The 21,014-nt window shown below is 43.8% G+C and overlaps 1 protein-coding gene across 1 annotated transcript in view; it reads left to right on the top strand.

Annotated features, from left to right (window-relative positions):
* Window positions 1-21,014, top strand: part of cacna1c (calcium channel, voltage-dependent, L type, alpha 1C subunit) — a 1,373,114-nt gene that overhangs the window by 1,279,718 nt on the left and 72,382 nt on the right. Inside the window, exons 42-43 of the mRNA XM_041215565.1 lie at window positions 2,358-2,710; window positions 6,704-6,832. Coding sequence (XP_041071499.1) covers window positions 2,358-2,710; window positions 6,704-6,832 — 482 coding nt within the window. The remainder of the gene's footprint in view (window positions 1-2,357; window positions 2,711-6,703; window positions 6,833-21,014) is intronic.

The following is a 21,014-nucleotide window of genomic DNA, read 5'->3' as shown; positions in this document are numbered from 1 at the left end:
CTTAGCTATAATTAAGGCTTTTAAGGCACACTGGTCTCCTGGGCCTAAGTATATTGATTGTAGAGCACTATCAGAAATGTTATGTGAGCCATTCGCTCATATATTTAGCAGATCCTTGAAATGTTTGTTTATTCCCAGGAACTGGAGAAAGGCCCATCTGTTGCCTGTATTGAAGAATAGCAGCAAATCATAATAGTTTGATTTTTCCAGAGGCAAATTGCTGGAAAGAGATTATTATATTTGCATTGCATAAACGCTTGGAAAGAGCAATGGTTATTTGGAAATAAACGTCCTTGGGTCTATTGAGGCCCTCAAGTGGTCAATTAATGGTCCCTTAAGTGCCTCCTCCCACCTCCGCCTCTACTTTATGCAGGGTAAGGTGAGGCCCATTGCAAGCCGGTAGCCTGGCAACTTTATGTATACAGGCTGGTGTCAGGCGAGAGAGGGGTACCTCTTTTAGGGATCTCTGTGCCCATTGGAGTCACCCTCCCTCCATTTTCATACCCCCTTTAACCCTCCCCCCAGCCTCTCAAACCTGGCCTTCCAACCCCTCACTCCCCTTACTGGGGCCTGCTAGCCAGTCCCCCTAAATATGCCGCACTTAGTTTCAGACTAGCCTCCATTAGCTCCTCTTCTTCAGAGACTGTCTATAGTCACAGCAGTGGTTGCTGTTCAAACCAGGCACTGCTGGAACAACAAAGCTGATTGACTGGCAGCTCTCTAAGGCTGGACTTCTTCCCCTAATGGGGTTGGAAGTTTTGCCCTTAGCCAATTAACGCCCTGCTGAACGTTGAATGGCTGCAGCGTTCCCTGTCGACTCTTCGGGTGGCAGGGTGGGTAATATCAGCATCTAAAAAATCCTGCTGTTTGCTTTTTACTCAATTCTCTAATTTGTCTGCATATTTATTCTTCCACCTCCTTTCCACTACTCTGTAGTCTGCACCAATTAGTGTGATGGATCCTTTACTACCTTTTATCTCTAACAATGTGGATTCTAATTTTGGCTTAATGATAGCTGCAACCCTTTTTTCTACTATCACGTTGAATTGAATAAGTACCACTACTCCACATCTCTGTTTTCACTCTCTATCTTTTCTAAATATGTTGTATCCTGCAATGTTTAATTCCCAGTCCTGACTTTTCAGTATCCTTGACTTTGCTATCAGGAAGGCAACATACTAACCTGGAATCATATCTGTGGCTGCAAAAATGCCTGTCTGTTCCCCTAAATAATGAAACCCCTATCACTATTGCTACAGCTGTCACTACAGCTGATCCATTCATATTGGTTAGCTTTGATTAAACCCCCTAGAGGAACCATCTCCCTGACCAATAGAACTGAATACTGGTTAGAGAGTGGAATGCACTTAGGGCACTCTGCCTTACTTGCCTGGTTTGCCTGCAGCCACCCATTCACTGCTAAGTTGCGGGGCGGTCACCTCCTGAAATGCACTATTCATGTAGTTTCAGCCTTGTAGATGCACTGCAAAGCTCGAGCTCCTCCAGCTGACACACTTCCTGCATGTATGTTTGTTTAGGGTACGAGAAGTGTCCTGGAAATCCCACATGGCACAAGATGTGCATCGGACAGTACTGAAGCACCCTACCATGCCCTTATTTATTACACTACTATCTAAAACTTACCACAGATAAACTTTGCTCCCAGAACTGAATCAGGCCAAGCAAAGAAATTAAATGAATACCTAGCAAGAAACAGGATTTTGTGTTGCAATGGCAATGAGAGAGAGAAATACTCAATTGTTATGTGAAACATGATGGTTCTAAGGAGTTTTGACTATGGAGATATTATGCTATCCAAACTAATTGATCAATCTAGCAATTATCGTGTCAGCTGTTGGGCTACATAAATATTCTAGAGCTTTGCAACATTTGGCTTTGGTACATGGGGAGGCACTTTTGTAGAAGGACAGGCTTCATGGGTTGATTGTTCTGTTTCCAATCTATTCTTTTTTGTACTCTTCTTTCTGGGTATCTTCCTATCCTTTGCATTACTCCATAGCTGATGGTGCAGGAGGGAATCTGCTCTCAGACCTGTTGCATTATAATTGGCTGCTTGGGGAAGTATAGGATTATTCAGTTTACTCACCCTCCCTGCTCTTTGGAACTGTCAGAACTCTGCTCTGTATCTACTCTCTATCCAAGCAATTATTAAGATGTCATTATGTAGGGAATCAGAAATCCAAATCCAAATCAACTCATTCCTCCAATTTGTTGTAGTACTGGGCAGCTGATCTGACATTCTTATAGTGAGAAGTGTGGTTTCATTGTTAGAGGATTTGTGTGTACAGTATAATATCGAAAGTTTGAATATGACTGAGAATGATTTCTTCCCACAGAGGGCTGGTGGTTTATTTGGTAACCATGTTAACTATTATCCAAGTGATTGTAGAGGCTCCTTCCCACAAACTTTCACCACCCAACGTCCTTTGCATCTCAATAAATCAGGAACTTCTCAAGTTGAAATAGAGTCGCCATCCCATGAGAAATTGGTTGATTCCACCTTCACTCCAAGCAGCTATTCTTCATCTGGGTCAAACGCCAATATTAACAACGCCAACAATACTGCAATATCTAGATTCCCAATTCCAGTCAACTACCAAAGCACCGTCAACACAGTGGATGGTCATAGCAATTCTTTGGCTTCAGCACTTATATTGCAAGGCGCAACATGGAAGATCAATCCCAAAAGGTAAGTTTGTAATATTGCAACATGTATGAAGATGTTTCTCTGCTAATGCAATTCAATGTCATTTCAGTTTCAAGTCTGTTTAACATATTAACATTTTGATATAAAAAAAGATTATGATGGAAAAAAGGCTGTTTTTTAGTATTGCTTGAGCCCATTATAAAAGCAATCCGTGTGTATAGCATGAGCCCCACCAGAATGGACAGTGTGAGTGCAGTATGCATCCACTACAACATGTGGTGTGCCTATAGTGTGAGCTGTACAAGTACAGGCAGTATGAGTATTGCATGATCCCAAAACAAAAGGCGGTGATTTCAGCTGACCCCATGACAATGTGAACTGAGTGTACTATTTAATTAGAGTGAATCAGAATACAAGAGTTTCGATACACTTCAGTGCAGATCAGAGAATCAAGGTTGGATGGGCAGTGTAAATTTCAAGTTAATTAGGCTTTAATGGCCTTAATAGTCCTTTAAATTATCGGCGGGCGCGCAGCCGACTCCACCACATGCCCACCGAACAAAATATCACGTGAATGCGCAATGACATCGGGACGCACGCCCAAAGGCATCATATTACATTCCGGCATGTTGAGCGCACACCCGCACGCCAAAGGTAAAATTCAGGCCATGCTGTCTGATACAATCTGCCAGTCTTTAGGATGTATGGCCTACACACCTATCATCACACTGGCACTGAAATTCATATATTATATTAATCATTTGTGTGATAAGCAAAACGTCTTTGATGGCAGCATCCTGTTAGTGGCGAATATCACTTGTGTTGCAACTGCACGGTAGCAGCGTGAAACAGCTAGCTTCACCTGTTGCTCAAATTTTTGAGATACTTTGCCCTTCCAGTGTAATCTGAGGTAAACTGGGCACTTTCCAGGGCCAAAAGCGATGGCCTTAGGCCCATTCATGAGTTTGGGTGATATACAGTGCAAAATGATCTGATTAGGGTAACCATTGTCCTGCAGGATGTTTTTGATGCGCCCTATTTCAGCATCATTTTTGCATGGTGAGCAAATGGCTCAGGCCCTATTTACAAGGCTGTCAATAAGACCAATCTTGTAACATGTCGAACTGTAAGAATCCTAACGCATATATTGACCAGTGAAGGTAGGCTTGCAGTAGACCATGGTAGAGAACCCTCTGGCAGATTTCTCAACAAGTACGTCAAGAAAGGGGAATTCTTGGCAATGCCACTTGCCAACCAATCAGCACTCCCTTAATTTACAGTATAAATTGTTGTTTTCCCCTTACATTGGCATTCTTGCGAGTGTCCTGATGAGAGCACGACGAAAAGCTTAGACATGTCACTTTTTTCAACAATATTTAAGTTTTGTATTACCAACGACTATTGTTATCTAATTAAATAATTTTTCTTGTCTGTTTTCGTGCTCTCTTGTGAAACAGGACACGGTATTATGAAACATTGGTACGGTATGTACCTTTCTGAGTGTTCTTTCACTTTAACTATAGCAGTTTTAACTTTTAATATTCTTCTTGTTCTAGTTCAATAATAAATGTATTTATTGTATTAGCTAAATTATTTTTAAGATCTCCTCAGATTCTCTCTTCTGTAGCAACATAGTTGCCTGACAAAGGGCAAAAAGGTAATTTATATCCAAGCATCACCTAATGCTTCCTTGTACTAAATACGGTGGGATACGTGAGAGTTATGTAAGTTGGTTTACCCTCCAATTTCATAGGAGCATGGGAACAGGAGCAGGCTTTGTTCTAACCCATTTGCGTGTAGCTGCTGTTTTGACTTATTTTGTACCATTGAAAAGATATATCAACATCAGATAAATCCAAAACTTTGTCGCATTTTGCACAGATATGGAGTAACAGAAACCTACAGCTAATATCTATCACAAACAAAATCTAATGACTAGTAAATTAATTTCATATATTGAAGTAACAATTGTTTTGTTGACTAATTATAAGACATCGCTTAACAACTTCTTTGCAGAAATTGTTGACAGAAAGTTTGTTCGTGAGAATTGAACAACTAAGTTGACTTATAAAATGGGCTACTGGCTTACAAAAAAGAGTTAGCTCGTTGCTAAACTCACCACTAGCAAATCTTTCAAAATATAACTTCAAATTTATAAGATGAGGATGTTACACTGTACTGTGCATCAAGAGGTACTCATCCAGGAAAATTCATTTTTAAAAAACTGGTCAGGTGTTATGCAAAACATGTACAATATATAATGTTCATAACTATGCCATATAATGCAGGAATCCGAGTGGCAAGCAGCATACTCCCACTAAGGCTGACGCCCAGTCAGGAGTTCCGCAAGGCCTCTTTTATTTCCCCCCAGCCCCGCCCGATAGAGCCATAGGCATCAGCTAGGTACAGCTGCGGCAGCAGACCAACGTGTGGAAGGATTTCCCTCACAGTTGTGACCTGGCAGCTGTGGCCACAATTTATTTTATGAAAGTTCAAACCACTACAGAAGGAGCCTCAAGATGGAGGTGCCCTTGCAATCCTACTTTACAATGACAGCATCCAGCTGCCGGTGGGGCTGTTATCTTTCGAAGGCTGCTGATTCTTTGATTGACCCTTCAGCCTTAGGTACCTGCCAGCCATCCATAAGTGGACAGCAGAAGCAGAAGTGGCCAATTTGGAGCTGCTTCCCATAAAATTTCACCAATGGGCATTTTGACAGCAAGTGCAGGGTCAGGACCTAGAAATGGCCCCATCAAGTGGTTATTTTTAATACTGTGTCTCCTGCTAATGCAAGATGGCCACAAAGATGGCTGCCGATACCCATTTGCGCATGCGCACTTGTCCACCCAGGCACCGAAAACCAATAATGGATTTTGTCCTTCCAAACTTGTGTTGTGTTAGTGGCTATTTTTAAATTATAAAATCCCATTGTAAATTAATGTGGCATGATCAATAAAATGAGTGGAAAACTGCAGTCATACAGATAAGAAATCAGAATATAAATGGGTCCCACAGAGACTAGTTGCAGTATAGACTAATGCTTGTCCAACCTGTAAAATGTCCCACAACATTGCACACCTTATTGCAAATTTGTTATTAGTTTGTGTCAGCTCTCCAGTTGCCTAACGTAATTTTCCAACAACAAAACAAGCAAAAGGGAAAAGGGTAAAATATAGAAAGAATAACCTAAAAATGGAAAATGCTGGACAGAATGAGCAGGTCCTTCAGCATTTGAGTAGAAGCTCAGGTTAACGATTCGGAACTCTGAACCTTGTCTAGAACTGAAAGCTAAATTCTATGTTCCTCGCCGAAGATATAATGGCAATTTATTTTCCTTTATTTCTCTCCTGGCCGCTGTCTACTCCATCTCTCCAAACAATGTCGCGGAGTAAACAGCACAGCTGTGCATGCACCATGTTGGCAGCAAATGTAGCCTATTTTTAAGGGACAAGATCCTGCCCATCATGTCATAATGCTGACCATGAAATATTTGACTTCAAACACTTCAAAATTTAACTGTGAAAGAAAGATTGTTTTTTGGATTTTATAGTCCAAAAATCTGTTGATCTTGCCTTGAGATCACAAATATTAAAATTATTCCCTTATAATTAGGAGAATCAATAATTATTTGCTAAGTCCTTTTGTTAAATGTTGTTGAGGTTCATCTAATACCAGTTTCTTTCTCTCAATGCTTCCTGCCATTATCAATACACATTTTTTAAAAGTTGGAAATCTGAAACAAAAGCAGAAAATGCTGGAAATACTTGGAATAAGTTCTAAAGATGGGTTCTACTCAACATACAAACATGTCTTTTGTCTCTTGTGTATTTCCAGTATTTTCTATTTTTGTCGTTATGAATGCGTGCAACAATTCTATATCAGTGAGGGTCATGATACTGTAATTGGCTATTGAAGTGCATGATGTTCAGTCACTTAATTACGCGCATTGTCTCTTCCCAAGGATACATATCTGACTACTTTGCTCCTCAGCATTACATCAGGTATGATGACCTAGCTACGTTCTTGTATTTTCAGCTCAGATTCTGAAGATAGCCACTTGCCAATCATCCAGCGAGAGGAAGCATCTCCTGATGAGATTTATGATGAGAACTTCAGTGAAGATCCTGACTGCTGCAGTGAGGAGAGCAGACTTTCTTCACAACTGTAAGTACTTCTTTTTAGTGCAATAACTGACAGAAAAACAAAATACAAACAGTTGAAAATGTAAGAAGGACAGAAGCCTCACAAAATTGACCAACTTTTGGCAAGTAGCCCCAATTTCCCATTTACCAACAGTTCCATACACCATATCTTCCCTCTGTCACTGACTATCACAACGCCGTCCTCTTGGCTGCAATGCAAAAATGAAAGCCACTACAAAATAAACATTCCAAATCAAATTTATAAAGTAAATAGCACAGAAGCCAGTTTGACAGAGTAGAGCTTCAACAGATTGCTCAACTTGGGAATTTACTGAGTGTGGAAATTTTAGGTTTTGGAAGGGTTGATCTCTCTAAAATCTCATCAAGTTTTGCATTTCGCATTTAACTTGAGCTTTAACTTATAGTTTATTTCACAGTGTTAGTCAGTGGTAAACAAGCTGTCTGCTCGTGGCAACTTCAGTTAGTTGGGTGACCTGATTGAACTGGTTACCTGGTCAGCAAGGGCTGACTCAGATTTTTGGAATTCTTGCCAGTATAAGTACTCCATGGAGTAAGTAGCATTGAGGCCAGCTCGACTAAGTACAGCCTCTTCAGAGTACTTGGTGCAATGAGGAAAGAGGTGCTATTCAGGTCTTCTACAAGACAAGAGAAAGGGAACAAGAGATAATGAGACCTGAGAGCTGAAGTATAGAGGTGAGTGGTTGGTGAGTTTTACATTTTTTTCTTCTCTATTCTAGGGCAGTAGTTTAAGCAAGTACCGGCAGATATAAGTTCATACTATATTTATAGCTTTACTAGTTAAACTACTTAATATAACTACAAATAATTGTTGTGTTATTTCAAAACTTCAAACCTTAATTTTTTAAATAAAATACAATAGAGAGTGGGGGGCATCAGCAACCACATTTGCAGTAAATATCTGCCGCTCAAGGAACTTTGTCTCAGAGTTGATGAGCTAGAGTCCAAGTTTTGGGCACTGCGATACATCAGGGCAGGGAATATTTATCTAGACACTTCGTTCCAGGAGGCAGTCACACCTCTTAGTTTGCATACATCTGATTGGTTTGAGGTCAGGACAGGAGAGCATGACTGTGAGTATAAGAATCCAGAAGGTAGCACTGGGGGAGTCCCAGCTCTTGCAGTTGCCCAACAGGCTCAAGATTCTTGCAGCCTGTGGGGACTAGAGTAGGGACTGCAGGCAAGATAAGCAAACCGGCCACATCACTGCAGTATGGGGAGGTATTCAAATGGGAGGTGTGAAAAGGAATGTAGTAGTAATAGCGGAATTCATACTATTCTGTGCAGCTGAGAGCATGAGTCCCGAAGGCTGCGTTGCTTGCTTTGTACAAAGAACTAAGAAAGAGGTTCTGCTAAGGGAGTATGAGCTAGGGGATAAATTAAAAAGCAGAACCACAAAGTTAATAATCTCTGGATTACTACCTGAGCCACAAGCAAATTGGCATAGGATAAATAAGTTCATAGGGTAGAATTTTCCGCTCATTGGGCGGGCGTGCGCTTGACCCGAACAAGTGTAAAATGACACATGATGACATCGGGCGATCTTCCCGTCATCTTTGTGCACTCATGCAATATTTCAGAAGGCGGGCATGCACAGGAGTTGGCAGCTCACCCACCTACGATTAACAGGCCTATTAAGGCCATTAAAGTACCAATTGAATTAAATTTTTGCTGCCCGTCCAGCTGCTCGTCCAGCAGGCGGAAAGGCCAAGCGGCCTCTGGATTTTTTGTGAAAACTCATTCACGGGCGGCATGAGGTTTCATTCAATGATTAGAAAAATAATTAAAATTCTTCAAACTAATTTCCAACACATCCCTGCTCTTGTGACAGAGTCACATGAAGTGACATGTTACTAACATTTTTAAATTCTTAATTTTCACTTTTCATGTCCTTGAGACAGATCTGTGCCTCAGGGAGCTTTTCCTACATGCACCCGTATACATGCATGAACTTGCGCCCTTGCGCTCCTCCCCAACAACCCACCCCCCCCACCCCCCGCCGCACTTAGGCAGTGCTGGACATTGCAGTGCACATTTCACACTAGGTGGGTCTTAATTAGCCTGCCAGTGTGAAATCACGGTCTGGCCCTGATAGTAAGCAGTGGTCGGCTTCCCGACCGTTCCCTCTCTCACCCCCCCTCCCGGACGAGGGCAGAATTCTGCCCATAGAGTTGAATGCTCAGAGATCGATGTGGGAGAAATGGATTTAAATTCATGTGGAATTGGCACCAGTACCAGAGAAAGAGGGAGCTGTTCTGTTGGAACAGGCTTCACTTGAACTGGACAGGGACTAGTGCCTTGGCAAATCGAATAACTAGGACTGTATAAAGGGCTTTAAACGAAATAGTAGGGGGCAGGGTTCAGGTGAGGGGTAATTCAGAAAGTTAAAGAGAAAGGCAATTATGTAAGGTAGCAATGAGTAATATGTAAATACAGTCAGAGTGAGGGAATATGGTATAAAGCAGAATTAAAGACTCTTTACCTGAATACAAGCAGCATTTGTAACAAGGGAAGCATGGGAACATCAATGCATGCAAGCTCCCCTCAAAGCCACACATTATCCTGACTTGGAACTATATCACCATTCCCTCAATGTCACTGGATCAAATTCCTGGAACTCCCTTCCTAACAGCACTGTGGGAGTACCCACACCAGATGATTGCAACGGTTCAAGAGCATACAAGCATATGAATTAGAAGCAGGGGTAGGCCATTTGGCCTCTCAAGCCTGCTCTGCCATTCAATAAGATCATGTAAAATCTGATTGTGGCCTCAACTCCACATTCTGCCTACCCCAAAAATCCTTTGATTCCCTTGTTAGTCAAGAATCTATCTTACGTCTGCTATATTCATTGAATCTGCCTCCACCGCTCTCTGTGGAGGATAGTTCCAAAGATCCATGACCCCTCTGAGAGGACAAATTTCTTCTCATCCCTGTCTTAAATAGGAGACCCCTTATTTTTAAAGTGTGTCCCCTCGTTCTTGTCTCTCTCATGAGGAGAGACATCCTTTCAGTGTCCATTCTATCAAGTCCCCTCAGGTTCTTACATGTTTCAATTAGATCACTTCAAACTTCTAAATTCCAGTGGATACAGGCCTAGCCTATCCAACCTTTCCTTGTAAGAGCAATGTCTCCCCTTCCAGTATCAGTTGAGTGAACCTTCTTTGAACTGCTTCTGACAGATTTATCTCATTTCTTAAAGAAGGAGACCAAAACTGTACACAAATACTCTAGATGTGGTTTCCCAAAGCCCTATACAACTGTAGCAAAACACCCCTACCTTTATATTCCATTCCCCTTGCAATAAATGGCACCATTCCATTTGTCTGCCTAATCACTTGCTGTACCTGCATACTAATTCATTCTGATTCATGTCCCAGGACATCTAGATCCCTCTGTACCTTACAATTCTGCATTCTCTCTCCATTTAGTTAACATGCTACTTTTCAATTCTTCCTGCCCAAGTGGACAAGTTCACATTTTCACACATTATGTTCCATCTGCCAAATCTTTACCCACTCACTCAACCTATCTATGTGCCTTTGTAGACTCCTTATGTCCTCTTCACAACTTACTTGCCTATCTTACTTCCCTTAACCATATTCACTCTGCCTGATTGCATTGAGATTTGCGAAGTGCCCTGCTATATTCTCCTTAATAATAGATTCCAGCAATTTCCCTGAGACAGATGTTAAGCTAACTGGCTTATAGTTTCCTGCTTTCTGTCTCCCCACTTTCTTGGATAGAGGAGTTATATTCGCTATTTTCCAATCTGATGGGACCTTTTCAGAATATAGAGAATTTTGGAAAATTAAAACCAATGCATCTACAGTGAAGGATAGGCAACCATTTCAGGTCTTGCCAGCGCTGCCCGCATCAATATTTCAAACGGTTGAATTGACGGCACAAATAGAAAGAAATGGGTATAATATGATAGCCATTACAGAGATGTGGTTGCAAGGTGAGCAAGCCTGGAACTGAATATTCAAGGATATTTGACATCTTGAAATGATAGGAAGAAAGAAAAGGACAGAAAGCTCAACAAGTTAATACACTGCTTTATTCAATAGGCCCAATAGCTGACAATATAATAGCTAAACAAGGAATCAATGAGCCATGTGCAAAATTTGATGAAATCTTAAATCATTTGATGCTTATTTTAACCTCAGAAGTAACAAAACCCTTGAAAGGGCTAAACATCATAAACATGTCCAGCAGCCAGCAGAGCCTGTCAACTCCTTCATTAATGAGCTGTACAGAATGGCTGAAGGCTGTGATTTTGGTGACCTAAAATCTGAGCTAATCATGGGCAGTATAGTTGTAGGAGTGATGGGCATTACACTTTCAGACATGTTCAAACAAAGGAAGATCCAACTCTTGAGAAGGCCATCCAGATTGTCAGGCAATCTAAAATCTGTTTGCAGCACAGACCCATATCAAGGGGAGAAAACAAACCATGGTATAAAGAAAACCCCACTATCCAGTTAGTGAAACAGCACAGAAACAGAGAGACTCCAGGCCAAGGGAAGCAATGCCCTACCATGTAGAGCTACCATGCCAGCGCTGTGGAGCAAAGCAACCCTACAGGCATGATCAATCTCTTGCAATTTAAGCCCAATGTTTTCGATGTAACTGAGTAGTTTACTTTGGGGAAGCTGTGCAAAGCCAAAACATCAAAACTTCACGGAAGATCCCAAGAGGATTTACAAGGTTGAGAGAGCACACCAAGAGGGCAAACAACCCTGCTTTTGGGTGAAGTCAAAGATCTTGGATTTTCATTCTGGAATGTGATTATCTCGGTTAATGGCCATCTTACAAACTTTAAGATGGACATAGGAGCCAGTGTTACAGTCCTATCGGGCAAAGGACCGTCACTGAGAGACTGCTGGCTGCAAACAACAGACACACCATTCTAAGGGCCTGAAGGAATCCGACTTCTGGTCATAGGCATGATTCTGTAACCATTAAGGCATAGCAGCAAACAAATCTTTGAGCTGATATACGTCATCTGAAACCAGTTTTTTTCTCTCTTGAGCCGAGATGCGTAGCCCTGAATCTCCTCAAAGTGGCAGAAGACTTCAAGACAACCACTGCCATAAATTGTACAGAACTGTAAGTTCCTGAGAGCTCCAACAAAGATTCTCTCAAGTGGGATTTCAGCTCTGAATTGTCTTCTCTCTTTGCAGAGCAGGTTTGTCCATTTTCATTACAGGTACTAGAAGCCCCTTATGGTCAGAATAGACAATCACTAAGATGGCTGCCACAACACCTCAAGTAAATGATAATCAAGACAGGTCTCAGCAACAAGAAGAGCCTCAACCTCCAGATCTGATGCCAGTTAGAGAGATAAACCTCGAGACCACAGAGCAGAAAATGCAATCCCTAGCCGGCATGACAGTACCACAAACGATACTGGAACCAAGTAGCAGCATTGACGACAGTACACCACATAGCCAAACTCAAATTTGAGCTTACTATCAAGTTACATCTCATAACAGGAAGAGCTATCTTCCATCCCTGTGTGCGTCACGGTGAGCCACACAAAGGAAGAAGAGAAAAAAACAGTATTGTTCACCTTATTCAAGGAAGGATATAAATACATTAGAAGTAGTTCAGAGAAGGTTTACCAGAACTAATACCTGGAATGGGTGGGTTGTCTTATGAGGAAAGGTTGGACAGACTAGGCTTGTATCCACTGGAGCTTAGAAGAGTAAGAGATGACTTGATTGAAACATGTAGGATCCTGAGAGGTCTTGACAGGGTGGATGTGGAGAGGATCTTTCCTCTTGTGGGAGAATCTAAAACTAGAGGTCACTGTTTAAAAATAAGGGGTTGTCCATTTAAAACAGAGAGGAGGCGAAATTTTTTCACTCAGAGGATCGTGAGTCTTTGGAACTCTTTTCCTGAAAAGGTGGTGGAAGCAGAGTCTTTGAATATTTTTAAGGCAGAGGTGGGTAGATTCTTGGTAAGCAAGGGCGTGATAGATTATCAGAGGTACTTGGGATGCAGATTTGAGGTTACTATCAGATCAGCCAAGATCTCATTAAATGGTGGAGCATGCTCAAGGGGCTGAATGGCCAACTCCTGCTTATTGATTGTATGTAAAAACACTATATAGACGAGGCAAAAGTTCACCCACCCTGTAAAGAGTGGGATAAACTAACTGTTACCTGTCAATACAAATGGGGAATACAAATAGGGAAATAAATGGACAAAGAGTGATTCAATGCCAAAGAATGGAAAAAGAGGATGGACAGACACCCAGATGCCAGAACAGCTTCCAATTCACAAAGTTTACCTGCAGCGACAGAGTCTACCACTCCTCCGCCAGTAGTGAGAACAAGACATGGAAGGGTTATAATGCCTCCAAAACACCTGAATCTATGAACTCAGACTTGAAGGGGAGAGATTGGGTAGTAGTAATGATGTAATACATGGGATCAACTGGGATAACTTGTAAATATGTTGGATAAAGATTTGGGGAGAGGTGTAGTATGAGTATCAGTCACATAGGGCAAAATCATCCCAGATTTGTACTAAGTGCAGTAGCAGGCAAGAAAAACATTTTACCCATTGGCCATTGGCCTCAATGGCAGCCTTTCACATAGTATCGTCCCAATTCCGCAGCATTAATTGTGCATTCCTGGGAAACATGCCGTTTCGATGGCCAGTGGGCTCTCGTTTACCTGCCATGCCATCACCTCGCCGCTTCATCATGCTGGGTACCATATTTAAAGTGCAGGCACATGCACACCTCTTAGTGCTTCTAGCCCAACATTGCTGCACGGAAGACATGGCCCCAAAAGGGAAAAGGACTGCAGCTCCCTGGTTCAATGACTCATCCTTCGAGCACCTTTTGGAAGCAGTGGAAGCCTGCTGATGTCCTCCACCCCTGCTCTGACCGCAGGGTGGGCAGCAACATCACTAATCTGGCATGGGAGGTGGTGGCTGCAGTGGTCAGTGCCAATGCCCTGCAAAAGAGGATGGCCATCCAGTGCCACAAGAGAATAAATGATCTCCATTCCACCAGAGTAAGTCACTCTTCTCATCGCTGTCAACTCACACTCACAAACCCATCACCATCCACAGGGCCCTCACTCACTGCCAGTTCAAGAGACATCACCATTCACTCTCTCACACACAGCTTCATTGTCCTCATCCCCTCCATGGGATCACTCACCACCCACACATGCCAGGCATACTTAGCATCTGGCCTGGTAGATGTCCTGCTTACACTCTCCCCATCCCTATTCATGCAGGACTAGCTGGCACACAACAAGAGGGAGAGGTTGCCGACTGGTGGAGGAATGCCTGAAATCAAGGTCCTCACAGACTTTGAAAACAGAGCCATCCAGCTGTCTGGCAAGGATCTGGACTGTTCTTGTGCTGACAATGAGGTCAGTGCTGCTCTACCAAGTGGAGATCCAGCAGTGCAACACCATCAGACAACCATGCTGTGAGTGATATGTCCTATTTCTCAGGCCACTGCCATGTATTAATTATCTCACCATACTTTTGCAGGCATATCTTGGAAACAGCTGACTGAGTCCACGACCCAGGGTCTCCGTCAAGCCCCTGTTGGATCCTGTGGATCCTTAGTTTGTTGTGAGTGGTGGCTGAGTTGATACTTTTGTTAGAGTTGATCAGCAGACACTTCTTAGGGGGAAGCTATTAATTTATTTACAAAGGTTCACAGCAGCAACTAAACATGTGCTTTCACTTCAAACTCTACCTCTACACTACCAACTATTAATGGCTGACTACTAACTACTGAGGTAGCCTACGCTACTCTCCTATTGGGTACTAAGATCATGTGATCTTCCTTAACAGCATTTGTCTTAAAGGAATATTACACATTAGATAAAACCAGCCCTGAAGAAACCTCTGAAGAGGAATCTGAAAGCACCCCTTTTGAAGTCCTGTCACAGTACTCACCCACACCCTCCACCAACGCAGAGACACACACCTCAGTGGGACCTAGCTTTAGAGTAGCCTCAGGATCACAATCTGGTGCGCACATTGCAGTTTCTGATTCACAGCAGGTGGTGGTAGGGACTTCCCAGGCCCCTAGCCCTCGGATAACTGCTGGAGGCCAGGAATTTACTCAGTCTGAGTCAGATGACGAGCCTCTGGACTTGGTCATGTCTCAGTTGCTGGAGCTGCAAAGGCAAGCTCAGAAACATCAGGAAGGGATATCTGCTGCACTCCTCAGATTGCAATGCACAATGGAGGAGCCCGTTGCCTTCAGACTGAGATGATAGGATCAACATGAAAATGCACTGAGGTCAACACTGGTAGGATGGTGGCCGCCATGGAGACTATGGTCCAGGACATCACTCCTACACTGCTGCACAGGCTGAACTTCATCGCTGATGCTATAGTGGGCCTCCAACATTGTGTACACAAGAAGGGTGTGAGGCAGCTCGATCTCACTCCAGCTTCCCCTTTTCCTCAAGGACTCAGCTAAAGGCCCTTGGGGACCCATAGGGAGGAGGATCATCAGGTGCGTACCTTGGGGCCATCCACCTAGGTGACTCTGGGAGTGTCTGGCCCATCCGAATCCCCTCTTCCTGTGACCCCAGCAAATCCATCTGCACAGGACAAGGAGGGTCCCACTGCCACACAGCAGGACCCTTAAGCAGGCCGGGGCCCTCCAGGTCTCAGCCACCCAGAGGGTGTCTGTCGAGATCAAAACAGACAGGGTGTAGCAGTTAGCAGGCTGCCTCCACCTCCGCTGTGATGTCTGGGGTGCACCAAACATAGCAACAGGAAGGTTAAGAAGAAGTTGTTGCCCAGCCTGGGCATGACTGTTAATCACTCAAATATGATGTTCACTATTATAAATAAACTCTCAACAATGTCTCCCTGCCTATGGTTCCTTGTTTTGACAAGCAGTGTTCATGTCACTCAGATGTGAAACCTTTCTGCGCAACATAAAGGCAGGTGTCTCAGTCCAGGACCTCTTCCCTGTGCTTTGTGCAGCTTTCAGACCAAACTGATAGTCCGGCCTCACACTCATTGGACACACTAGTGATGCCAGCGCCTTGTGCTTGTCATTGTTGCCTGAATGTCATGGTCAGCCATCACCAAGTGTCGTCTCTGTGTGCACTCAGCACCTTTAAGGTGGGGCTGGCCCCCATCTCTTCAACATCTATAACATGTGATGTTGCGCTACTGAAGGGTTCAAGACAAAGGATCAAGTGCTTGCAATGTTTTGTGGCTGCATGTCCATGATATGATCCTGATCACAGAGTGCAAGCAAGCTGCCCTGGGCCAGAGAGGTGTCAGACTTTCTCAGAGGCTACGTGATGATCTTTTGGGTTTCCCTCACTGCATGCCATCACCACCTTCCTGCAATCAAGGGAGTGGTTGGGGAGGGTTTAAACTGAAATGGCAGGGGGATGGGAACCTATGCAAGGAGTCAGAGGAAGGGGAATCAAATACAAGAACAAAAGACAGAAAGCGGAATAAGAAAAGTGATAATCAGAGAAATCAAGGGCAAGAATCAAACAGGGCCTCAGTGAAAAATAGTGGGAACGGGACAAGTAATGTTAAAAAGACAAGCCTTAAGGCTTTGTGCCTTAACACGAGGAGCATTCGCAATAAAGCGGAAGAATTAACCGCACAAATAGATGTAAACAGGTATGATATAGTCGGGATTACGGAGACATGGCTGCAGGGTGACCAGGGATGGGAACTGAACATCCTGGGTTATTCAATATTTAGGAAGGACAGACAAAAAGGAAAAGGTGTTGGAGTTGCATTGCTGGTCAAAGAGGAAATTAATGCAACAGTGAGGAAAGATATTAGCTCTGACGATGTGGAATCTGTATGGGTAGAGCTGAGAAACACTAAGGGGCAAAAAATATTAGTGGGGGTTATATTTCGATCCCCAAGCTGTAGTGGTGATGTTGGGGATGGCATTAAACAGGAAATTAGAGACGCATGTAATAAAGGAACGTCTGTAATTATGGGTGACTTAATATGCATATAGATTGGGCAAATCAAATTAGTAACAATACTGCAGAGGAGGAATTCCTGGAGTGTATATGGGATGTTTTTCTGGACCAATACATTGAGGAACCAACGAGAGAACAAGCCATCCTCGACTGGATATTGTGTAATGAGAAAGGAATAATTGGCAATCTAGTTGTGCGAGGCCCCTTGGGGATAAGCGACGATAATATGATAGAATTCTTCATCAAGATGGAGAGTGATGTAGTTGATTCTGAGACTTGGGTCCTGAATCTTAATAAAGCAAACTACAATGGTATGAGGCATGAGTTGGCTATGATGAATTGGGAAACGTTACTTAAAGGATAGTCAATGGCAAACATTCAAAGAGCGCATAGGTGAACTGCAACAATTGTTTATTCCTGTCTGGTGCAAAAATAAATCAGGAAAGGTAGCCAAACCATGGCTTACAAGGGAAATTAGTGATAGTATTAGATGCAAGGAAGAGGCATACAAATTGGCCAGAAAAAACAACAGACCTGAGGATTGGGAACAGTTTAGAATTCAGCAAAGGAGGACCAAGGGATTGATTAAGAAGGGGAAAATAAAGTACGAGAGTAAGCCTGCGGGGAACATAAAAACTGCCTGTGAAAGTTTCTATAGGTATGTGAAGAGAAAAAGATTGGTGAAGACAAATGTAGATCCCTGACAGTCAGAAACAGGAGAATTTATAATGGGGAACAAAGAAATGCTGACCAACTAAATACATACTTTGGTTCTGTCTTCACAAAGGAGGACATAAATAACATACCAGAAGTGTTGGGGAACACAGGGTTTAGTGAGAGGGAGGAACTGAAAGAAATCAGTATTAGTAGGGAAATGGTGTTGCAGAAATTGATGGGATTGAAGGCCGATAAATTCCTGGGGCCTGATAATCTACATCCCAGAGTACTTAAGGAAGTGGCCCTAGAAATAGTGGATGCATTGGTGGTCATCTTCCGAGATTCTATAGACTCTGGAACAGTTCCTACAGATTGGAGGGTAGCTAATATAACCCCGCTATTTAAAAAAGGAGGCAGAGAGGAAACAGAGAATTATAGACCAGTCAGCCTGACGTCAGTAGTGGGGAAAATTCTAGAGTCCATTATAAAAGATTTAATAGCTGAGCACGTGGAAAACAGTGGCAGAATCGGATGGAGTCAGCATGGATTTATGAAAGGGAAATCATGCTTCACAAATCTACTGGAATTTTTTGAGGATGTAACCAGTAGAGTTGATGAGGGAGAGCCAGCGGATGTGGTTTATTTGTACTTTCAGAAGGCTTTCGACAAAGTCCCAAATAAGAGATTGACATGTAAAATTAAAGCTCATGGGATTGGGGGTAGTGTATTGAGATGGATAGAAAACTGGTTGGCAGACAGGGAACAAAGAGTAGGATTAAACGGGTCTTTTTCTGAATGGAAGGCAGTGACTAGTGGGGTACCGCAGGGATCAGTGCTGGGACCCCAGTTATTCACAATATGTATTAATGATTTAAATGAGGGAATTAAATGTAATATCTCCAAATTTGCAGATGACACAAAGCTGGGTGGGAGGGTGAGCTGTGAGGAGGATGCAGAGATGCTTCAGTGTGATTTGGACAAGCTGAGTGAGTGGGCAAATGCATGGCTGATGCAGTATAATGTGGATAAATGTGAGGTTATCCATTTTGGTAGCAAAAACAGGAAGGCAGATTATTATCTGAATGGCTATAAATTGAGAGGGGGAATGTGCAACAAGACTTGGGTGTCCTTGTACACTAGTTGCTGAAGATAAGCATGCAGATGCAGCAGGCGGTAAAGAAGGCAGATGGTATGTTGGCCTTCATAGCGGGAGCATTCAAGTACAGGAACAGGGATGTCTTGCTGCAATTGTACAGGGCCTTGGTGAGACCACACCTGGAATAATGTGTGCAGTTTTGGTCTCCTTATCTGAGGAAGGATGTACTTGCTATAGAGGGAGTACAGCAAAGGTTTACCCAGTTGATTCCTGGAATAGCGGGACTGACATGAGGAGAGATTGAGTCAATTAGGATTATATTCGCTGGAGTTCAGAAGAATGAGGGGGAATCTCATAGAAACATATAAAATTCTAACAGGTGGAGGAGTCCAGAACCAGGGGTCATAGTCTGAGGATATATGGGGTAGACCATTTAGGACTGAGATGAGGAGAAATTTCTTCACCCAGAGAGTGGTGACCCTGTGGAATTTGTTACCACAGAAAGTAGTTGAGACCAAAACATTGTATGTTTTCAAGAAGGAGTTAGATATAGCTCTTGGGCCCAAAGAGATCAAAGGGTATGGGGAGAAAGCGGGAGCAGGCTATTGAGTTGGATGACCAGCCATGATCATAATGAATGGCGGAACAGGCTCGAAGGGCCGAATGGCCTACTCCTGCTCCTAGTTTCTATGTTTCTATTAGGGCCTCCATAGCATCATCATGACAGGAGCATTATCACAGAGAGTATTCGTGCTGCCATAAGCAAGACTGGAGTTAAACGTTCATGGATGCAATATGAGGATGTATGAAGTGTCATCACTAATTGTCGTCATCATCCTCCAAAAATCTAGCGGCTATGAGGGCCTCCCGAGCATGCCTGCCTCATCTGGCCAGTGCGAGGGTCTCATCACCATCATCGTTGCCATTGAGGACCTCCACAGCCTCATCCTCGTTGACATCCTCCACATCAGAAGAGACCCTCAGCTCCTCCTTCTCCTCCTCAGCCAGCTCCTCACCTTGTGGCAGCACCAGGTTGTAAAGGGTGCAGCAGGCAATGACAATGTGTGACACCCCCTGTGGACTTTATTGCAGGGCTCCACCAGACCGGTCCTGGCACCAGAACTTCATTTTCAGCATCCAGATGGTTTGCACCACCAAGCTGCGAGTTGCAACATGAGCATTCTGAGGCCACCGCATGAGTGTCATCAGTCACATCCTCTGTGGTAGCCCTTGTTCCCAAGAACCATTCCTGCAGCCTCTGTGGACCCTGGAAGATGTCAGGGATCTGTGACCAGCTAAGAATGTAGGAGTCGTGGACACTCCCTGGAAACTGTGCGCAGACCTGCAGTATGCGTTTATGGTAGTCACACACCAGCTGCACATTCAGCAAATGGAAGCCCTTGCAGTTGACATAGTTGACCATTCGTTGCAACGGGGATCTGAATGCCACATGTGTGCAGTTGATGGCACCCTGTACCTGTGGGAAGCCTGAGATCTGGGAAAATCCAATCATTCTTGCATTCTGGATCTCCTGATCCCAGATGAAATGCATGAAGTTGGGTGCTCTCGTGAAGATGCTATCCATGACCCCATGGATGCATTAGTCGGTGGAGGCTTGTAATATCCCACAGTGGTCACCTGTGGAGCTCTGAAAGGAGCCATTGGCATAAAAATTGAGCACCGCAGTCACTTTCAGGGCCACTGGCAGTGGATGCCCTCCATGTCCCCATGGCACCAAATTCTGCAGTAGCAGACAGATGTGACTGACCAGTTCCCGAGACATGTGCAGTCTTTGGCAACACTAGTTCTCGGTCATCTACAGGAATGAAAGGCGGTGTCTATAGACCCTGGGTCTAGCTAGGCTCCAGCCAGCGATGGCTCGCTGTAGCTCTTCAGTGACATGTGCGGGAGCCCCAGCTGCCCCTTCTTCCTGAGGGTGCTGCCCTTCCCACTGCCCAGCCAAGGGCCTTTGTTGCTCTCTTCTTCGTTGTCTTCACTCTCTGTACACCATGAGGCATACAGCTGGCTCACCAAGCTCCATGCTTCTGATATACTCCTCCTGCAGGATGAAAGAGAGAGACACGTGGGTTAGCTTGGGCGTTCTAAGAACATCTCTTGATTAAGACTAAAGGCCCCTTAACGCATCCCAGAGAGTGCTGGCCACCACTTGGATGGCCAGAATTTAGTGCATGGCATGGCTGCTTGGAGCCCCACCCACCTCTGCCCCCCCTCCCCCTGACTGATTGGTGGCAGCTTTGCTTACTTGACTGCAAGCTATGCTGTCAGCTCAGGTGCAGGCATTCTCCTAACCCGCACAACAAGGCTGCACTGTTAGCTTGAACCATGGGGGAGACTGGTCTAAACTGAGGTGATGACATTGCAAAGGGCTGTGAGCACCTCCACCAGTGACTGCTCCAAGGCCAGCTTTAGCAAGGAGATTGTACAACATGCTC

This window comes from Carcharodon carcharias, chromosome 21 (assembly GCF_017639515.1).
Source record: "Carcharodon carcharias isolate sCarCar2 chromosome 21, sCarCar2.pri, whole genome shotgun sequence".
NCBI classification, from domain to species: domain Eukaryota; kingdom Metazoa; phylum Chordata; class Chondrichthyes; order Lamniformes; family Lamnidae; genus Carcharodon; species Carcharodon carcharias.
The sequence above is the reverse complement of the archived record's forward strand: the minus strand, read 5'-3'. Positions and strand labels throughout refer to the sequence as shown.